The sequence below is a fragment of the Oncorhynchus nerka genome, linkage group LG9b (assembly GCF_034236695.1).
Source record: "Oncorhynchus nerka isolate Pitt River linkage group LG9b, Oner_Uvic_2.0, whole genome shotgun sequence".
NCBI lineage: Eukaryota > Metazoa > Chordata > Actinopteri > Salmoniformes > Salmonidae > Oncorhynchus > Oncorhynchus nerka.
In genome coordinates this window covers 34,461,138-34,484,248 of record NC_088424.1, presented here as the reverse complement: position 1 = coordinate 34,484,248, position 23,111 = coordinate 34,461,138, and the positions used below count along the sequence as shown (strand labels likewise).

Genomic DNA, 23,111 nt, shown 5'->3' with positions numbered 1-23,111 from the left:
AAGGACCAGTATCTATTCTCTTCAGTTATAACAGGCTATAGTAAAGGACCAGTATCTATTCTCTTCAGTTATAACAGGCTATAGTAAAGGACCAGTATCTATTCTCTTCAGTTATAACAGGCTATAGTAAAGGACCAGTATCTATTCTCTTCAGTTATAACAGGCTATAGTAAAGGACCAGTATCTATTCTCTTCAGTTATAACAGGCTATAGTAAAGGACCAGTATCTATTCTCTTCAGTTATAACAGGCTATAGTAAAGGACCAGTATCTATTCTCTTCAGTTATAACAGGCTATAGTAAAGGACCAGTATCTATTCTCTTCAGTTATAACAGGCTATAGTAAAGGACCAGTATCTATTCTCTTCAGTTATAACAGGCTATAGTAAAGGACCAGTATCTATTCTCTTCAGTTATAACAGGCTATAGTAAAGGACCAGTATCTATTCTCTTCAGTTATAACAGGCTATAGTAAAGGACCAGTATCTATTCTCTTCAGTTATAACAGGCTATAGTAAAGGACCAGTATCTATTCTCTTCAGTCATAACAGGCTATAGTAAAGGACCAGTATCTATTCTCTTCAGTTATAACAGGCTATAGTAAAGGACCAGTATCTATTCTCTTCAGTTATAACAGGCTATAGTAAAGGACCAGTATCTATTCTCTTCAGTTATAACAGGCTATAGTAAAGGACCAGTATCTATTCTCTTCAGTTATAACAGGCTATAGTAAAGGACCAGTATCTATTCTCTTCAGTTATAACAGGCTATAGTAAAGGACCAGTATCTATTCTCTTCAGTTATAACAGGCTATAGTAAAGGACCAGTATCTATTCTCTTCAGTTATAACAGGCTATAGTAAAGGACCAGTATCTATTCTCTTCAGTTATAACAGGCTATAGTAAAGGACCAGTATCTATTCTCTTCAGTTATAACAGGCTATAGTAAAGGACCAGTATCTATTCTCTTCAGTTATAACAGGCTATAGTAAAGGACCAGTATCTATTCTCTTCAGTTATAACAGGCTATAGTAAAGGACCAGTATCTATTCTCTTCAGTTATAACAGGCTATAGTAAAGGACCAGTATCTATTCTCTTCAGTTATAACAGGCTATAGTAAAGGACCAGTATCTATTCTCTTCAGTTATAACAGGCTATAGTAAAGGACCAGTATCTATTCTCTTCAGTTATAACAGGCTATAGTAAAGGACCAGTATCTATTCTCTTCAGTTATAACAGGCTATAGTAAAGGACCAGTATCTATTCTCTTCAGTTATAACAGGCTATAGTAAAGGACCAGTATCTATTCTCTTCAGTTATAACAGGCTATAGTAAAGGACCAGTATCTATTCTCTTCAGTTATAACAGGCTATAGTAAAGGACCAGTATCTATTCTCTTCAGTTATAACAGGCTATAGTAAAGGACCAGTATCTATTCTCTTCAGTTATAACAGGCTATAGTAAAGGACCAGTATCTATTCTCTTCAGTTATAACAGGCTATAGTAAAGGACCAGTATCTATTCTCTTCAGTTATAACAGGCTATAGTAAAGGACCAGTATCTATTCTCTTCAGTTATAACAGGCTATAGTAAAGGACCAGTATCTATTCTCTTCAGTTATAACAGGCTATAGTAAAGGACCAGTATCTATTCTCTTCAGTTATAACAGGCTATAGTAAAGGACCAGTATCTATTCTCTTCAGTTATAACAGGCTATAGTAAAGGACCAGTATCTATTCTCTTCAGTTATAACAGGCTATAGTAAAGGACCAGTATCTATTCTCTTCAGTTATAACAGGCTATAGTAAAGGACCAGTATCTATTCTCTTCAGTTATAACAGGCTATAGTAAAGGACAGTATCTATTCTCTTCAGTTATAACAGGCTATTTCTCTTCAGTTATAACAGGCTATAGTAAAGGACCAGTATCTATTCTCTTCAGTTATAACAGGCTATAGTAAAGGACCAGTATCTATTCTCTTCAGTTATAACAGGCTATAGTAAAGGACCAGTATCTATTCTCTTCAGTTATAACAGGCTATAGTAAAGGACCAGTATCTATTCTCTTCAGTTATAACAGGCTATAGTAAAGGACCAGTATCTATTCTCTTCAGTTATAACAGGCTATAGTAAAGGACCAGTATCTATTCTCTTCAGTTATAACAGGCTATAGTAAAGGACCAGTATCTATTCTCTTCAGTTATAACAGGCTATAGTAAAGGACCAGTATCTATTCTCTTCAGTTATAACAGGCTATAGTAAAGGACCAGTATCTATTCTCTTCAGTTATAACAGGCTATAGTAAAGGACCAGTATCTATTCTCTTCAGTTATAACAGGCTATAGTAAAGGACCAGTATCTATTCTCTTCAGTTATAACAGGCTATAGTAAAGGACCAGTATCTATTCTCTTCAGTTATAACAGGCTATAGTAAAGGACCAGTATCTATTCTCTTCAGTTATAACAGGCTATAGTAAAGGACCAGTATCTATTCTCTTCAGTTATAACAGGCTATAGTAAAGGACCAGTATCTATTCTCTTCAGTTATAACAGGCTATAGTAAAGGACCAGTATAACATTCTCTTCAGTTATAACAGGCTATAGTAAAGGACCAGTATCTATTCTCTTCAGTTATAACAGGCTATAGTAAAGGACCAGTATCTATTCTCTTCAGTTATAACAGGCTATAGTAAAGGACCAGTATCTATTCTCTTCAGTTATAACAGGCTATAGTAAAGGACCAGTATGTATTCTCTTCAGTCATAACAGGCTATAGTAAAGGACCAGTATCTATTCTCTTCAGTTATAACAGGCTATAGTAAAGGACCAGTATGTATTCTCTTCAGTCATAACAGGCTATAGTAAAGGACCAGTATCTATTCTCTTCAGTTATAACAGGCTATAGTAAAGGACCAGTATCTATTCTCTTCAGTTATAACAGGCTATAGTAAAGGACCAGTATCTATTCTCTTCAGTTATAACAGGCTATAGTAAAGGACCAGTATCTATTCTCTTCAGTTATAACAGGCTATAGTAAAGGACCAGTATCTATTCTCTTCAGTTATAACAGGCTATAGTAAAGGACCAGTATCTATTATCTTCAGTTATAACAGGCTATAGTAAAGGACCAGTATCTATTCTCTTCAGTTATAACAGGCTATAGTAAAGGACCAGTATCTATTCTCTTCAGTTATAACAGGCTATAGTAAAGGACCAGTATCTATTCTCTTCAGTTATAACAGGCTATAGTAAAGGACCAGTATGTATTCTCTTCAGTCATAACAGGCTATAGTAAAGGACCAGTATCTATTCTCTTCAGTTATAACAGGCTATAGTAAAGGACCAGTATGTATTCTCTTCAGTCATAACAGGCTATAGTAAAGGACCAGTATCTATTCTCTTCAGTTATAACAGGCTATAGTAAAGGACCAGTATCTATTCTCTTCAGTTATAGCAGGCTATAGTAAAGGACCAGTATCTATTCTCTTCAGTTATAACAGGCTATAGTAAAGGACCAGTATCTATTCTCTTCAGTCATAACAGGCTATAGTAAAGGACCAGTATCTATTCTCTTCAGTTATAACAGGCTATAGTAAAGGACCAGTATCTATTCTCTTCAGTTATAACAGGCTATAGTAAAGGACCAGTATCTATTCTCTTCAGTTATAACAGGCTATAGTAAAGGACCAGTATCTATTCTCTTCAGTTATAACAGGCTATAGTAAAGGACCAGTATCTATTCTCTTCAGTCATAACAGGCTATAGTAAAGGACCAGTATCTATTCTCTTCAGTTATAACAGGCTATAGTAAAGGACCAGTATCTATTCTCTTCAGTTATAACAGGCTATAGTAAAGGACCAGTATCTATTCTCTTCAGTCATAACAGGCTATAGTAAAGGACCAGTATCTATTCTCTTCAGTTATAACAGGCTATAGTAAAGGACCAGTATGTATTCTCTTCAGTTATAACAGGCTATAGTAAAGGACCAGTATCTATTCTCTTCAGTTGTAACAGGCTATAGTAAAGGACCAGTATCTATTCTCTTCAGTCATAACAGGCTATAGTAAAGGACCAGTATCTATTCTCTTCAGTTATAACAGGCTATAGTAAAGGACCAGTATCTATTCTCTTCAGTTATAACAGGCTATAGTAAAGGACCAGTATCTATTCTCTTCAGTCATAACAGGCTATAGTAAAGGACCAGTATCTATTCTCTTCAGTTATAACAGGCTATAGTAAAGGACCAGTATCTATTCTCTTCAGTTATAACAGGCTATAGTAAAGGACCAGTATCTATTCTCTTCAGTTATAACAGGCTATAGTAAAGGACCAGTATCTATTCTCTTCAGTTATAACAGGCTATAGTAAAGGACTAGTATCTATTCTCTTCAGTTAAAACAGGCTATAGTAAAGGACCAGTATATATTCTCTTCAGTTAAAACAGACCTCTACTGAGTGTCTTTGTGCAGCAGCTCCATTGAGAGAGAGAAGGTGTGGGAGGACAGGTCACACACCCCTCTCTTTGTACCTCCTCTGTGCTTTTAGAGCCTGCACAGGATGGAGTCTGCCTTTTTTAAAACAGTGTGTATAATGGCTGTGGTGTGTGCTTGACTCAGTGGCCTCCCTGTATGGTCGATGTGAGGCCTTGATCTTTATGGCACAGTGGTGCACTTGTCCCATAACAGCAAAGTTGCTGGGTCAAGAGCCCACTCTGACATGTTATGGTAATAGTATCACAGTTATTGTTATTTAGATATCATAGCCTTAGGCTATTGAGATCCACAACCATCACCCCAGATCTCACTGCAGATTGATTTGCGTCAGGTAGGGACATGAGCAAACGACAGGGGGCACTATCTCCCTCTAGTTTCTCCTCCATCCTTTTCAGTGAGGCATCGTATTCAGCAAGAAACGCGGGGTATATGTCTTACTATTTGATGTGTTCAATAACGAATATCAATAGCCAACAGTACACAAATCCATCTATATTAAACTATTTTGTAGTTGGTTATGAATGGTTGGTTACTTTTGTTTTAAGCTCTAAGCACTTTTCTATGCAACATTTGTCCAATTCAGTCCCAAACAAATAACATTATTTGTCACATAATGAATAATTTTCCTGATAAACTCGACTGTTATCGAAATGATCACGGCATATTGGCTCATCATGAATAATTGACGCAGCTGAAGTCATGACCGCTTTCTCAGGTAGGCAGTCGTCATGATGTTGTCACACTATTGTGACTTGTTAGAAACATCAGTAAAACAGTAAAAATATTAAAACATTACAACATAGTCTACACAAACATAACATTCAATTCACAAGTTACAAAAACATACATAAAAGGGCCTGCTGTGCCAGCAAGAGAGCACAGAAGATAAGAGACCTACAACATGCGTCAGAGGCGCGTGAGACCGCCTGTGCCACCAGCGTTCGCCTCGCGCGGAGTAAACTGTAATTCCCACACACTCATTCATTCTCCCACTGGGACAAAGCAACTATAGTCCGTGCGCGGAGCTAAACTGAGACTCTTCCTTACAGCGCAAATGGCTGCGAGTTTCTGCAGAACGACTTGTGCGTTTATATGGATGTTTGCTGTTGTTTCAACCGCTCGAGTATACCCACCGAACGAAGGTAAGGAGTGGAGTGTTTTTTGAGTATTTTGGGGGATTTAGGGAGGGTAACGTTACGGTTACCGCAGTATTTGGTTAGGCTACTCGCCGTGTCTTCATTGAGGGTCAGTTTCGGTCCCTTTTCGACTACTGGAATATGATAGATCTTATTATTTGGTAATAATAACATTTGAACCTGTTTACACATTTGGAGTAGTTTGCACATCGATTGGTTCAGCAAGTCCCAACCTGCGTTCTGTTGGATCCGCTCGGATAGATATTCAATGAGGAATGTCCCTTATCTGTCCAACCTGCTGCTGCCTGGAAAGCGCAGTTTTTCCTCTTTCATTTTACTTTTATCCAACAATTGTATAACAAACCTAAAATTATCATAATCTCAATACCACTATTTTTCTTTATCAGGTTCAGTATTTTACAGTTTTGTTTTTGCTCAATTTCAATTTCATGCAGGCCGTCGCTTTTTCAGACTGTAGTCATTTGAACAGAGGCACAAATGGAACGTCAGACAGACAGTACGGTTTTCATCACCGTTTTGTGACCGGGGCCTACCCTACTGCCTATGTTTCCGATCCTAACCCAGGGTCGTGAGTTACTAGCTACAAGATATGTTCAACGTGTATCCCAAAATCTACATTCGTTCCCGTAAATTTAAGATAGTCTTTTTATGCATTTTGAGTTATGCTCTTATGATTATCTTATTGCAATTTCTGCTTCTGTATGAAAATGTATAGGCTCTTATTGAGACCAAGAGCAGCAGAAAATTGACTAATTTCCATGTATTGAGACTGGGAATAGGAAATCACTTTCCTTATCTCTGTAACTGTGTGTTTCAGTGACATTACTGGACACAAGGACAGTTCCTGGGGAGCTGAAATGGGCAGCCAATCCCACAGAAGGAGGGGTGAGTGAGGACTTACCTACATCAAATCAAACTTTATTTTCCACATGCATCGAATACAACAAGTGTAGACTTTACCGTGAAATGCTTACTTACAGGCACTTAACCAACAGTGCAGTTCAAGAAGAAGAAAGTATTTACCAAGTAGGCTAAAATAAAAAGTAATAATATAGAGTAACACAATAAGAATAACAATAACGAGGCTAACGGTAGTTGAGGTAATCTGTAAATGTAGGTGGGGGCAAAGTGACTATGCAAAGGTAACAAACAAACAGCGAGTAGCAGCAGTGTACGAGGGGGGGTCAATGTAAATTGTCCGGTGGCGATTTTTATGAATTATAAGCTGTCTAATGGCTTGGAGGTAGAAACTGTTGAGAAGCATTTTGGTCCGAGACTTGGCGCTCCGGTACCACTTGCCATCCGATAGCAGAGAAAACAGTCTATAACTTGGGTGACTGGAGTCTGACAATTTTAAGGGTTTTCCTCTGACACGCCTATTATATAGGTCCTCGTTCGCACTACCCTCTGTAGCGCCTTACGGTCCGATGCAGAGCAGTTGCCATACCAGGCGGTGATGCAACCAGTCAGGATGCTCTCAATGGTGCAGCTGTAGAACCCTTTGAGGATCTGGGGACCCATGCCAAATCTTTTCAGTCTCCTGAGGGTGAAAAGGTTTTGTCGTGCCCTCTTCACGACTGTCTTGGTATGTTTGGACCATGATAGTTCGTTGGTGATGTGGACACCAAGGATATTGAAACTCTCGACCCGCTCCACTACAGCCACGTCGATGTTAATGGGGGCCTGTTCTACCCACCTTGTCCTGTAGTCCACGATCCTTTGTCTTGCTCACATTGAGGGAGAGGTTGTTGTCCTAGCACTACACTGCCAGTTCTCTGATCTCCTCCCTATAGGCCGTCTCATCGGTGATCAGGCCTACCACTGTTGTGTCATCAGCAAACTTAATGATGGTGTTGGAGTCGTGTTTGGCCATGCAGTTGTAGGTGAACAGGGAATATAGGAGGGGACTAAGTACACACCCATGTGGGGCCCCAGTGTTAAGGATCAGCATGGCAGACATGTTGTTGCCTACTATTACCACCTGGGGGCGGCCCATCAGGAAGTTCAGGATCCAGTTGCAGAGGGAGGTTTTTAGTCCCAGAGTCCTTAGCTTAGTGATGAGCTTTGTGGGCACTATGGTGTTGAACGCTGAGCTGAAGTCAATTAACCGCATTCTCACATAGGTGTTCCTTTTGTCCATGTGAGAAAGGGCAATGTGGAGTGCGATTGATATTGCGTCATCTGTGGAGTGGGTCTAGGGTGTCAGGGAGGATGCTGTTGATGTGAGCCGTTCAAAGCACTTCTTGGCTACCGACGTGAGGGCCACGGGATGGTAATCATTTAGGCAGATTACCTTCGCTTCCTTGGGCACAGGGTCTATGGTGGTCTGCTTGAAACATGTAGGTATTACAGACTAGGTCAGGGAGAGGTTGAAAATGTCAGTGAAGACACTTGACAGTTGGTCCTCGCATGCTTGAGTACACATCCTGGTAATCCGTATGGCCCAGCGGCTTTGTGAATGTTGACCTGTTTAAAGGTTTTGTTCACATCGGCTACCGAGAGCAATATCACACAGTCATCCAGAACAGCTGGTGCTCTCGTGCATGCTTCAATGTTGCTTGCCTCGCAGCGAGCATCAAAAGCATTTAGCTCGTCTGGTAGGCTTGCGTCACTGGACAGCTCGTGTCTGGGTTTCCCTTTGTAGTCCGTAATAGTTTTCAAGCCCTGCCACATCCGACAAGTGTCAGAGCCGGTGTAGTAAGATTCAATCTTAATCCTGTATTGACGCTTTGCTTGTTTGATGGTTCGTCTGAGGATATAGCGGGATTTCTGGTAAGCGTCCGGAATAGTCTCCCGCTCCTTGAAAGCAGCAGCTCTAGCCTTTAGCTCGATGTGGCTGTTGCCTGTAATCTAACAATGACTACTTTAGTGACAATGTGAAGATGGACTGCATTCTACTGCACCCTCCAACTCTCTCTCTTACTCTCTCTAATTCTCTCTCACTCTCCCTTTACAACCTCTTTGTTGGTTTAAGTTATTGGTGAACTGAATTTCTCTCCAGACTCCTTTCCAGTCTCCCTTGGTTCATTTTATTTTACTGAACTGCTTGATTGACAAGGTCCTGGTCCCCATGCACTGAGCCCTTTGATTGCCAGAACCCCCCACCCCCCACCCCTCCACAGACACACACTCACACTCCCGTCTTCACATCACAGTCGGGGCCAGTTTACAGCTTTATGACCAGATCCTATTGAACACCTCTATACACTCTCTGGCTTGCTACATCTAAAGCTCTCACCAGTAAGGTGAAGACACATTATTATTACATGGTAATAAGATGCCAATTACACATAGTTAGAAGAGTTCACCATACAGCTCCATACAACGTTCTTGATAAACTATCCAAGATAAAAGCATGGAAGGTTTTGTAGTCACTGAAGCTGATTAATGATTCTAAATTATGTTGGGGCCTCCCGAGTGGCGCAGTGGTCTAAGTCACTGCATCACAGTTGCTAGCTTTGCCACAGTAGATCCTGGTTTGAGTCCAGGCTCCGTCGCAGCCGGCCGCAACCAGGAGACCCATGGGACGGTGCACAATTGGCCCAGCGTCGTCTGGGTTAATGGAGGATTTGGTCGGCAGGGATGTCCTTGTCCCATCGCTCTCTAGTGACTACTTTGGTGGGCTGGGCGCAATACAGGCTGACACGGTCACCAGTTGTAAGGTGTTTCCTCCGTCACATTGGTGTGGCTGGCGTCCAGGTTAAGCGACCAGTGTGTCAAGAAGCAGCGCGGCTTGGCTGGGTTGTGTTTCAGAGGACGCATGGCTCTGGACCTTCGACTCTCCCGAGTCCGTACGGGAGTTGCAGCGATGAGACAAAACTGTAACTACCAATTGGGTACCATGAAATTGGGGAGAAAAAGGTGTCTAATAATTGGAATGTTTGTATGTGTGTTGCCAGTGGGAGGAGGTGAGCATCATGGATGAGAAGAACATCCCCATCAGAACGTACCAGGTGTGTAACGTGATGGAACCCAGCCAGAGCAACTGGCTTAGAACTGACTGGATCCCTCGGTCTGGTGCGCAGCGCATCTATGTCGAGATCAAGTTCACCCTCCGGGACTGTAACAGCCTGCCTGGAGTCACTGGCACCTGCAAGGAGACCTTCAACCTCTACTACTATGAGTCTAACAATGACAGAGAGCACTACATCAGAGAGAGCAACTTCCTCAAGATCGACACAGTGGCAGCCGACGAGAGCTTCACTCAGGTTAGGACTCTTGCTTCATTATTACTCTCTCTGTCAAAGTTTCAGATCTGACGGTATGTTGATTTGATGTTGTTTTTTCAGTGTAGAAATCACTATGAGGTAACATTGTGTTGCAATGGCTATTGATAATTATTAATGATATTATTATTATGATCAGGTGGACATCGGGGATCGCATCATGAAGCTAAACACGGAGGTGCGTAATGTAAAGGTCACAACCCGGAAGGGTTTCTACCTGGCGTTCCAGGATGTTGGCGCCTGCATCGCTCTGATCTCAGTTCGCGTTTTCTACAAGACCTGCCCCCTCAGCATCCGTAACCTGGCAACCTTCCCAGATACTAACACTGGAGCTGACACTTCCTCGTTAGTGGAGGTCAAGGGGTCGTGTGTGAACCAATCAGAGGAAAGGGAAGAGCCTAAGATGTATTGTGGCGCAGATGGAGAATGGCTGGTTCCCATTGGTGGGTGTGTCTGTATCCCGGGATACGAGGAGAAAGGTGGAGCCTGTCAGGGTAAGGCATTTGATTTACATATATTTCAATTTAATTACCACATTTTATTTGAAATTATATCGAACCCTGGGTGTATGCACTTAGTCGACTGAGCTAAAGTTAAGTCATCGGCTCTGAGCTCTGGAAGAGACATGGAAATAGGAGAGACTGTCGGGAACAGATGTTCTGAAGTCAGTTTTATAGCACGCCATTTCTCTCTCTATTAAACACACGGAAACACACACACACACACACACACACAGCAGTTGAGGCTCAATGCTTCAGTAGAGAGTGATATACAGCTGTGTATATCTTATTTATGATGACCATAGCCGCAGCCTGCGGACCCAGCGGAGGATGTGTGTGTGATAGTAGAGAAAGGGGTACCTATCAAATTGTTCTGTATGTGACAGACACCAGCTTCTCTCTCCCACTCTCTTCCTCTCTGTGCCTCTCTCTCCATTCATACCTCTCTCTCTTTCTCCATAGTAGAGTTAATGACATCTGAAAGCTGTTTTCTTTAACAAGATTGAACTAAACCCTTTACTTTGGTCAGCTTTGATCTGAAATTAAGGACCGGCTATTTTTAACAGTATATCCTTTCCCCCCGCTCTATTAAATCAAGACAGCCCACTCAGGACTGGAGTACTCTAGTGGTGCCAAAGTACTCTCAGACTTAATGACCTACTGGACTGAAAATTACATCTTAACATTTCCATCATGTCACTTAGCGCAGTGGTTCCCAACCAGAGCTACTAGGACCCCTGGGGGTACTTGGCCTATCCATAGGGGGTCGTTTAAAATATATATATATATACAGTATATATATTTTACCTTTATTTAACTGGGCAGGTCAGTTATGAACAAATTCTTATTTTCAATGACAGCCTAGGAACAGTGGGTTAACTGCCTTGTTCAGGGGCAGAACAACATATTTTTACCTTGTCAGCTCGGGGATTCTACCTTGCAACCTTTCGGTTACTAGCCCAACGCTCTAACCACTAGGCTACCTGCTGCCCCACTTGAGAAAACTCATGAGACTATAGGCCTACAGGTAAAATGCACACGAGGGGGTACTTCAGGGGTACTCCAGGCAGAGCTAAATTTAGTTGGTGGTACAGTAACCAAAAAAGGTTAGGAACCACTGAATTACTAGTGACCAACAAGGACATAGAGAAACAGGGAAAGAATGAGGCAGTGAATGAGAAGAATACTTTATAGCTCTATAGAGAGCTATGAAGAAAGAGTCCCCCTCCCCCATGGGAGAAATCAAAAGGTGGCCCTCTCTCACAGCCTCGCCTGCCATTGGATGGATACAAGGTGGATAGTGGGAAGGGGGAGGCATTCATCTTCAATGTGGGCTCACTAAAGGCTTGTGGAGGGTTGGAGGGAGGTGAAGGGGTGGAGAGAGAGGGAGGAGAGGAGGAAGAGATTTGTTTGTGAATGAGGGAGGAGTTCTATGAGGAGGCCATTGGTGGATTAAGTCATTAATGACAGCCCAGCCTCCCAATTGTTGCTGTGTCGCAGTGTTAGAGGGGGTGCACGAGGGGTGAACATGGAAGAGGTTCAGGGTTACCCCCCCTCCCCTAATCTTTACACCCCACCTGTGTACCTCACCTGCAACCCCTCTAACGCTCCGACACAGCAACAATTGGGAGGCTGGGCTGTCAGTGACGCCTTATGCCACCGATGGCCTCCTGATTTAACTCCTTCCCCATACTAATCCCCCCCCCACCATTCCCCATTAAGAGCAGGGTCATGTCTGTTCTACCCAAAATTGCTACATTACCGCAAAAATGGAAGTAGGGAACTAGTCTGTCGGAATTAAAGACTATAATTGGTTAAAGAAAATTGTGATGAATCAAAAAGGATATCAGTTTCATTTAAGGACCCAAAAATGGACAGCTGTGCCATATAGATGGCAAAATAGTTGAGATTAGATTTTCGACGTACTGATTCCATGGTTTATGTATGAACCGATACTCAAAACTATGCCGGATTCAAAACGTAGAACTTTTCAATGTAAATTATTATATAAAGTTCTTGCAACCAATAGAATGTTATATATATGGGGGATACAGCTTATTCATCTCTGCAGATTTTGCTGCGAAGAGACAGAATCATAAGATCATTTGTTTTGGTACTGTCCATACAACAAGATAACTCATGTAAAACATACTGTGTCCGTAAAACGTATATGCTGTATATTAAACTACCTTTCAAAAGTTTGGGGTCACTTAGAAATCTCCTTGTTATTTTAAATGAAAGCACTTTTTTGTCCACTAAAATTACATCAAATTGATCAGAAATAAACTGTGGATATTGTTGATGTTGTAAATTACTATTGTAGCTGGAAACGGCTGATTTTTAATGGAATATCTACATAGGCGTTCAGAGGCCCATTATCAGCAACTATCACTCCTGTGTTCCAATGGCACGTTGTGTTAGCTAATCCAAGTTGATCATTTTAAAAGGCTAATTGAACATTAGAAAACCATTTTGCAATTATGTTAGCACAGCTGAAAACTGTTGTTCTGATTAAAGAAGCAGTAAAACTGGCCATCTTTAGACTAGTTGAGTGTCTGGAGCATCAGCATTTGTGGGTTCGATTACAAGCTCATAATGACCAGAAACAAATAACTTTCTTCTGAAACTAGTCAGTCTTTTTTTGTTCTGAGAAATTAAGGCTATTCCATGCGAGAAACTGCCAAGAAACTGAAGATCTTGTACAACGCTGTGTACTACACCCTTCACAGAACAGCGCAAACGGGCTCTAACCAGAATAGAAAGAGGAGTGGGAGGCCCCGGTGCACAACTGAGCAAGAGGGAAAGTACATTAGAGTGTCTAGTTTGAGAAACAGATACCTCACAAGTCCTCAACTGGCAGCTTCATTGAATAGTACCCCCAAAACCAGTCTCCGAGGTCAACAGTGAAGAGGCGTCTCCGGGATACTGGCCTTCTAGGCAGAGTTCCACTGTCCAGTGTCTGTGTTCTTTTGCCCATCCTAATCTTTTCTTTTTATTGGCCAGTCCGAGATATGGCTTGTTCTTTGCAACTCTGCCTAGAAGGCCAGCGTCCCGGAGTCGCCTCTTCACCGTTGACATATATTTGTATTTATTTTACATTTTTATTTAACTAGGCAAGTCAGTTAAGAACAAATTCTTATTTACAATTACAGTCTACCAAAAGCCAAAAGGCCTCCTGCGGGGACGGGAGCCTGGGATTTAAAAAAACAAACAATATCAAAACACACATCACAACAAGAGACACAACACTTCATAAAGAGATACCTAAGACAACATAACAAGGCAGAAACACATGACAAAACAGCATGGTAGCAACACAACATGCCAACAACATGTCCACAGCACAAAGGTCAAGAAGGTAGAGACAACAATACATCATACAAAGCAGCAACAACTGTCAGTAAGAGTGTCCATGATTGTCTTTGAGTGATTGAGATAAAACTGTCCAGTTTGAGTGTTTGTTGCAGCTCGTTCCAGTCGCTAGCTGCAGCGAATGTGACTGGTAGAACGAGTGTTGTATGTGGAGAATTAGGGCTGCAGTAGATAACTCAGATAGGGGGGAGTGAGGCCTAAGAGGGTTTCATAAATGAGCATCAACCAGTGGGCCTTGCGACGGGTATACAGAGTTGACCAGTTTATAGAGGGGTATAGAATGCAGTGATGTGTCCTATAAGGAGCATTGGTGGCAAATCTGATGGCCGAATGGTTAAGAACATCTAGCCGCTCAAGAGCACCCTTACCTGCCGATCTATAAATGATGTCTCCGTAATCTTGCATGGGTATGATGGTCATCTGAATCAGTTAGCTTGGCAGCTGGGATTAAAGAGGAGTGATTACGATAGAGGAAACCAAGTCTAGATTTAACTTTAGCCTGCAGTTTTGATATGTGCTGAGAGAAGGACAGTGTACCTCTAGCCATACTCGTAAATACTTGTATGAGGTGACAACCCTCAGAGGTAGTAATCACACTGGTGGGGAGAGGGGCATTCTTCTTCATTCTTACTACCACATGACCTTTGTTTTGGAGGTGTTCAGAACAAGGTTAAGGGTAGAGAAAGTGTGTGTGTGTGTGTGTGTGTGTGTGTGTGTGTGTGTATGTGTGTGTGTGTGTGTGTGTGTGTGTGTGTGTGTGTGTGTGTGTGTGTGTGTGTGTGTGTGTGTGTGTGTGTGTGTGTGTGTGTGTGATTTGCCCCAAAAATAAAATATATGGGGAATTGGAGTAATGCAGACAACTACATTGACGCTACAGTCTATCTGCTATATTAAAGCTGATCTACCCCCTAATGAAAAGATTATATACAGTTGTTTTTAAAATACATTTAAAAAAGAGCAGGGTCATGCTCGAGGTTGATGAAGACGTCAAAAGAGAGGAAGGGAGGGAGAGACTGAGGAGCATAGAGACAACAGAGGCGGTTTAACTGGGAATGGGACAGCCACACTCAGGAATAAAAGAGGATCTCTGCATTTTGTTAGTTTTATTTGAGTTTTGTCGCCTACTTTTTAGAGGGACTTTGTTCCGCTGTGGCTGCTCATCTGCTGCTGATAATCTGTGTTGTTATGTGGGTTACATCTGTGTGTGTATGTGGGTGGTATTTGTGCGTGTTCAGTATGTGGATGGTATCTGTGTGTGTGTATGTATGTGGGTGGTAAGAATCCAAGATGGCTCAGCAGTAAGACGTGTTTGTTTTCATCCCATGTAAATATAGTCTTTTTCAGAGTGTTTTGTATACATTTCAATCTCTTTTTTTCCATTTTCAAAATAAATATACATTCCTGCAACCTGCCTCACCCAATGCGGTACGGATCAGCTATTTTTTTAGACCTTATAACTGGAACCTCCATCAGAGGCTAGCCAGCTAATTAGTTACGAGCTATTTAGTCATTGTTAGCCTCTGCTAGCTGTCTTACCTTTAGCTCGGACTCCTGCCGCTTTAGCCTGGATAGCCCGGATAATACCTGCCAGTCTGCACAGCGTGATACCAGCCCTGAGCATATGGGACTGCTTTTTCCACTACATCACCGGATTCCTGCCGCAAGCTCTGGACCATTACACCAGATCTTTGCAGCTAGCTAGTTACTACCGAGGAGCTATTGTGGCTAACGCCCTTGTCCAGAATCATGCACCAATTAGCCCCGAGCTAGGCTCATCTCCCGGCTAGCAAACGAAGTACACCAACTACAACACTTCTCTTGCTAATTGGCCTGGACCCTTTGTCGGCACGGAGCCCCGCCAATCCATCATGACTGGTCTGCTGACGTAACTAGGCCGAGGTGCTCTCAACTGGCCTCTGCGTCGTGGATGTTTGGTGATGATCCATCTGCTAGCCCCGGCCTGCTAGCTCCCTGAATGCCGTGTCTCCCGCTCGCTCAACGTAGTAATTGACTACCGAACTGTTCAGCTAATCAGCTAACCTTAACCCGGTCAACTCCTGCCAGTCTGCACAGCGCGATTCAACCCAGAGCATACCGGACTGCTTTTCCTCCACCAAATCTCCATATCTCCGGAGCGTCCTACCGCAAGCTCTGAACCTTTCACCTGGATCAGCACAGCTAGCTAGCTGCTATCCAAGTGCCTACTCCTGGCTAACGTCTCTGTCCCGAAGCAAGCACCAGTTAACCGGGAACTAGCCTCGTGCTAGGCCTATCTCTCGGCTAGCTGAAAAGGTCCATCAGCCACCTCTTGGGCTACAATACCTATTTTTCTAAGTGACCTGGACCCATTTTACTGCCGACACAGAGCACAGCCGATCCATCACGACTGGTTAACCGACGTAAATCCGCCCGAGGTGGTTTCAACAGGCTCCTCCGTCACGACGTTCCCTGAAGGCCCATCCGCTAGCCTGCTATCCGCGGCCCGCTAGCTGTCTTGAGCATATCGGACTGTTAGCTGAATAGGGCCATCAGCCAACTTCTTGGGCTACAATACCTATTTTTCTAAGTGGCCTGGACTCATTTTACTGCCTACATGGAACCCTGACAATCCATCACGACTGGCCTGCCAACGTAATCGTCCGAGGGGGCTACAACAGACTCTTCCGTCGCAACGTCCCCCTAAGGCCCTTCTGCTAGCCTGCTAGCCCCGGCCCACTAGCTGTCTGAATCTCCGTGTCTTTTCGCCTAGCTACTCACTGGTCCCTATGATCACTCGGCTACGCATGTCTCTCCCTAATGTCAGTATGCCTTGTCCATTGCTGTTTTGGTTAGTGATTATTGTCTTATTTCACTGTAGAGCCTCCAGCCCTGCTCAATATGCCTTAGCTAGCCCATCTGTTCCACCTCCCACATGTGTGGTGACCTCACCTGGTTTAAATGGTGTCTCTAGAGACAAAACCTCTCATTGTCACTCAATGCCTAGGTTTACCTCCACTGTATTCACATCCAGCTAGCTAAGGCATATTGAGCAGGGCTGGAGGCTCTACAGTGAAATAAGACAATAATCACTGATTTAAATGGTGTCTCTAGAGACAAAACCTCTCATCGTCACTCAATGCCTAGGTTTACCTCCACTGTATTCACATCCAACCATACCCTTGTCTGTACATTATGCCATGAATCTATTCTTCCGCTCCCAGAAACCTGCTCCTTTCACTCTCTGTTCTGAACGCACTAAAAGACCAGTTCTTCTAGCCTTTAGCTGTACCCTTATCCTAATCCTCCTCTGTTCCTCTGGTGATGTAGAGGTTAATCCAGGCCCTGCAGCGCCTAGCTCCACTCCCATTCCCCAGGCGCTCTCATTTGTTTAATGTAACCGTAAAAACCTTAGTTTCATACATGTTAACATTAGAAGCCTCCTCTCTAAGTTTTTTTTATTCACTGCTGCAACACACTCTACCAGCCCAGATGTCCTAGCCGTGTCTGAATCCTGGCTTAGAAAGGTCACCAAAAAATCCTGAGATTTCCATCCCTAACGATAACATTTCCCGACAAGATAGAACTGCCAAAGGGGGCGGAGTTAGCCTGCAGATTTCTGTCATACTATCCAAGTCTGTGCCCAAGCACTTCGAGCTTTGACTTCTAAAAATCCACCTTTCCAGTAACAAGTCTCTCACCGCTCCCGCTTGTTATAGACCACCTTCAGCCACCTGCTGTGCCCTGGACACCATATGTCATCTATCTTCAGAGCTTGTACTGTTAGGTGACCTAAACTGGGACATGCTTAACACCCCGGCCATCCTACAATCTAAGCTAGATGCCCTCAATCTCACACAAAAGATCAATGAACCTACCAGGTACAACCCCAAATCCGTAAACACTGGCACCCTCATAGATATCATCCTGACCAACCTGCCCTCTAAATACACCTCTGCTGTCTTCAACCAGGATCTCAGTGATCACTGCCTCATTGCCTGTGTCCGTAATGGGTCTGCGGTCAAACGTTCACCCGTCATCACTGTCAAACGCTCCCTAAAACACTTCAGCGAGCAGGCCTTTCTAATTGACCTCTACACAGATGACACTATTCTGTATACTTCTGGACCTTCTTTGGACACTGTGCTAACTAACCTCCAGACAAGCTTCCATAGAGTGGGGGTCATTGTCCATTTGGAAGACCCATTTGCGATCAAGGTTTAACTTCCTGACTGTCTTGAGATGTTGCTTCAATATATCCACATAATTCTCCGTCCTCATGATGCCATCTATTTTGTGACGTGCACCAGTCTCTCCTGCAGCAAAACACCCCCACAACATGATGCTGCCACCACTGTGCTTCACGGTTGGGATGGTGTTCTTCGGCTTGCTAGTCTCCCCCTTTTTCCTCTAAACTTATTAATGGTCATTATGGCCAAACAGTTCTATTTTTGTTTCATCAGACCAGAGGAAATTTCTCCAAAAAGTACAATCTTTGTCCCCATGTGCAGTTGCAAACCGTTGTCTGGCTTTTTATGGTGGGTTTGGAACAGTGGATTCTTCCTTGCTGAGTGGCCTTTCAGGTTATGTCGATATAGGACTCCACTTACTGTGGATATAGATACTTTTGTACCTGTTTCCTCCAGCATCTTCACAGGGTCCTTTGCTGCTGTTCTGGGATTGATTTGCACTTTTCGCACCAAGTATTTTCATCTCTAGGAGACAGAACGCATCTCCTTCCTGAGTGGTATGATGGCTGCGTAGTCCCATGGTGTTTATACTTGCGCACTATTTTTCGTACAGATGAATGTGGTACCTTCAGGCATTTGGAAATTGCTCCCAAGGATGAACCAGACTTGTGGAGGTCTACAAAAACAATTCTGATGTCTTGGCTTTTCCCATGATGTCAAGCAAAGAGGCACTGACTTTGAAGGTAGGCCTTGAAATACATCCACAGGTACACCTCCAATTGACTCAAATGATGTCAATTAGCCTATCAGAAGCTTCTAAAGCCATGACGTAATTTTCTGGACTTTTCCAAGCTGTTTAAAGGCACAGTCAACTTAGTGTATGTAAACTTCTGTTCCACTGGAATTGTGACACAGTGAATTATAAGTGAAATAATCTGTCTGTAAACAATTGTTGGAAAAATTACTTGTATCATGCACAAAACTATAGTTTAACAAGAAATTTGTGGAGTGGTTGAAAAACGAGTTTTAAAGACTCCAACCTAAGTGTATGTAAACTTCCAACTTCAACTGTATGTGTGTATGTGGGTGGTGTCTGTGTGGGTGGTGCATGTGTGAGTGGTAATTTTGTGTGTATTTGTGGGTGGTATCTGTGAGTGTGTGGGTGGTGTTTGTTTGTGTACAGTGCCTTCGGAAAGTATTTCCAACCCTTGACTTTTTCCACTTTTTCTTGTGTTAAAAAGTGCGATTAAAATAGATGTGATTGTATTTTTGTTGTTGTCAACTATCTACCCAAAATTCACAATTCTTCCAGCTCTGTCAAGTTTGTTGTTGATCATTGCTAGACTACCATTTTCAGGTCTTGCCATAGATGTTCAAGTAGATTTAAGTCAAAACTGTAACTCGGACACTCAGGAACATTCTCTGTCTTTTTGGTAAGCAACTCCAGTGTAGATTTGCTTTGTGTTTTAGGTTATTGTCATGCTGAAAGGCAAATTCATATCCCAGTGTCTGTTGGAAAGCAGACTGAACCTGGTTTTCCTCTAGGCTTTTGCCTGTGCTTAGCTCTATTCAGTTACTTTTTATATTAAAAAAAACCTCCTAAGTAATTGCTGATAACAAACATACCCATAACATGACGCAGCCACCATCATGTGTGAAAATATGAAGAGTGGTACTCAGTGACGTGTTGGATTTTCCACAAACATAACACTTTGTATTCAGGACATGAAGTTAATTTCATTGCAGTTTTACTTTAGTGCCTTATTGCAAACAGGATGCATGTTTTGGAATATTTTTATTCTGTACAGGCTTCCTTCTTTTCACTCTGTCGTTTAGGTTATTATTGTGGAGCAACTACAATGTTGTCTTCAGTTTTATCCTATCATAGCCATTAAACTCTATAACAGTTGTAAAGTCACCATTGGCCTCATGGTGAAATCCCTGAGTGGTTTCCTTCCTTTCCAGCAACTTAGTTAGGAAGGAAGCCTATACCTTTGTGACTGGGTGTATTTATACACCATCCAAAGTGTGTTCAGTCTGTTTTTTCCATCTACCAATAGGTGCCCTTCTTTGCGAGGCATTGGAAAACCTCCCTGGTCTTTGTGGTTGAATCTGTGTTTGAAATTCACTGCTCGACTGAGGATCTTACAGATAATTGTATGTGTGGGATACAGAGATGAGGTAGTCATTCAAAAATCATGTTAAGCGCTATTATTGCACACCGAGTGAGTCCATGCAACTTATTATCTAACTTGTTAAGCACATTTTTACTCCTGTGGAGTCACTGGCCTATACACCAAAATAATGAAAAAGTCAAGGGGTGTGAATACTTTCTGAATGCACTGTATGAGAGAGAGATGTGAATTTGTAAGATGTGTCCAAGTGTGAGAGAGATGTCAGAGAGATATTATGGCTGTAATTCACTCCTATGTACCTTCAGAGCACCCAACAGAGCATTCGGCATTTGGTTGTGTGTATGTATGCTTGTCTAAGTGTGTGTATGTGTGCATTTGTGCATGTGTGGAAGAGAAATTGAGAGTGAGTTGGAGTGGGACAGAGAGAGAGATTGTGGGTGCAGATAGCCGTACTGAGTGTGTAATTGCAGTAGACATCTCATCACGTCTGTCATAATTATAAGCAGATGTGGGACTTGTCCAGGTACTCAGCTCTGTTTGTGTGTGTGTGTGTGTGTGTGTGCATGCTTCTCTCTATGTGGGAGAATCCTGAATACATGATCATCACCTGTCTAGTGAGAGAGGAGAAAGAGAGAGAGATATGGGGATGAGATAGATGTATAGAGTTAGGGGGTGGGAGAACAAGAGGAGAGTGAAAAAGCAACATTCACAGTAAAGGTGCCCTTAATTCCATTTCTGTCATCTTTGTAATTTACATATTATAATTTTTTTACACAAATGCAAATCCAGAAAATGCTAATCCAGCTCTTTACATAGTTGTGTGTCTACTTCTGTGTTGGTTTCCATAACCCTGTACTCTCTCTCGCTCTCTGTTTATTTATTTATTTTATTTCACCTTTATTTAACCAGGTAAGCAAGTTGAGAACAAGTTCTCATTTACAATTGCGACCTGGCCAAGATAAAGCAAAGCAGTTCGACACATACAACGACACAGAGTTACACATGGAGTAAAACAAACATACAGTCAATAATACAGTAAAAAAAAACAAGTCTATATACAATGTGAGCAAATTAGGTGAGAAGGGAGGTAAAGGCAAAAAAAGGCCATGGTGGCAAAGTAAATACAATATAGCAAGTAAAACACTGGAATGGTAGTTTTGCAATGGAAGAATGTGCAAAGTAGAAATAAAAATAATGGGGTGCAAAGGAGCAAAATAAATAAATAAATTAAATACAGTTGGGAAAGAGGTAGTTGTTTGGGCTAAATTATAGGTGGGCTATGTACAGGTGCAGTAATCTGTAAGATGCTCTGACAGTTGGTGCTTAAAGCTAGTGAGGGAGATAAGTGTTTCCAATTTAAGAGATTTTTGTAGTTCGTTCCAGTCATTGGCAGCAGAGAACTGGAAGGAGAGGCGGCCAAAGAAAGAATTGGTTTTGGGGGTGACTAGAGATATATACCTGCTGGAGCGTGTGCTACAGGTGGGAGATGCTATGGTGACCAGCGAGCTGAGATAAGGGGGGACTTTACCTAGCAGGGTCTTGTAGATGACATGGAGCCAGTGGGTTTGGCGACGAGTATGAAGCGAGGGCCAGCCAACGAGAGCGTTCCTCTTCCAAAGGAATAGAGATATTTATATTATGTCGATATACAGTGTTACAAACTGCAGAAATAGTTCAAATACAATAGGGAAAATAAATAAACATAAATATGGGTTTTGTTTACAATGGTGTTTGTTCTTCACTAGTTCCCTTTTTTAGTAGCAACAGGTCACACATCTCACTTCTGTGCTGCTGGTATTTCACCCAATACATATGGGAGTTTATCAAAATTGTATTTGTTTTGGAATTCTTTGTGGGTCTGTGTAATCTTTGGGAAATAGGTGTCTCTAATGTGGTCATACATTTGGCAGGAAGTGCAGCTCAGTTTTCCTCAAATTTTTGTGGGCAGTGTGCACAATAGCATGTCTTCTCTTAAGAGCCAGGTCTGCCTATGGTGGCCTTTCTCAATAGCAAGACTATGCTCACTGAGTCTGTACATAGTCAAAGCTTTCCTTAATTTTTGGTCAGTCACAGTGGTCAGGTATTCTGCCACTGTGTACTCTCTACGGCCAAATAGCGTTATAGTTTGCTCTGTTTTTTCGTTATTTCTTTCCAATGTGTCAAGTAATTATCTTTTTGTTTTCATGATTTGGTTGGGTCTAATTGTGTTGCTCTGTGGGGTCTGTTTGTGAACAGAGGGGACTCACATATGTGATCGACTGGCTCGATTCGGTCTTATGAAGCAACATTTGTTTTTTACATTGGATAAAAGTAGAGACTCCGAGCTAGAAAAGGTTATCATACACTTGTCGTGTCTTTACTATCATTAAACTGAAGACTTATACGTTTTATCAAAGATTCTCTGTAATTAGTATTACGCGATTAGACTGATTAATCATGTAATTGTAATTAACTAGGAAGTTGGGGCACCAAGCAAAAATATTCAGATTACAAAGTTATAATTTCCTAAAATAACTTTTCAAATATTTTATCTGATCAATTAGCCTTCGAATTAATGAATTATTTACTTTACCTCACGTTAGTCTCATTCCAAACGTCGTAAATTGTTGGTTATCTGCACAAACCCAGTGTTCACAATGAGTCAACCATACATCAATTGTCTTAAATCATTTATTTATTACTAAGTAATTCACAGAAATGCGTAAATATGGTTACAAGAAATAGGAGAACATGCCCTAGTGGGCTTGTTAGACAAAAGGGGAAGTGGGGGTCGACTAAGAAGTCACTACAGAGTGATAATTATAACAATTGAAATACTAATCCTTTGCATATGAACGCTCACTCATTCGGGAACAATTGCAATCAATATATATATTTACGCTCAGTGTATCATCTTGATCGCTGGTGAAAAGTTTGTTTCTTTTTGTAGAATTGTCCGTCTCTCTCCCTCTCTCTCCCCCTTCTCTCTCTCTCTCTCTCTCTCTCTCTCTCTCTCTCTCCCTCTCTCTCTCTCTCTCTCTCTCTGTCGTGGTTATAGTGGATTGTTCAGAGTGACATTCATT

General features: G+C 42.1%; 1 protein-coding gene across 1 annotated transcript in view; it reads left to right on the top strand.

Moving 5' to 3' along the window:
* The first annotated feature begins 5,514 nt into the window (after positions 1-5,514).
* LOC115114711 (ephrin type-A receptor 4-like) overlaps positions 5,515-23,111 on the top strand; it is a 76,144-nt gene continuing 58,547 nt past the window's right edge. The window contains exons 1-4 of the mRNA XM_029643181.2: positions 5,515-5,635; positions 6,468-6,535; positions 9,550-9,858; positions 10,016-10,370. Coding sequence (XP_029499041.2) covers positions 5,548-5,635; positions 6,468-6,535; positions 9,550-9,858; positions 10,016-10,370 — 820 coding nt within the window. The 5' untranslated portion in view covers positions 5,515-5,547. The remainder of the gene's footprint in view (positions 5,636-6,467; positions 6,536-9,549; positions 9,859-10,015; positions 10,371-23,111) is intronic.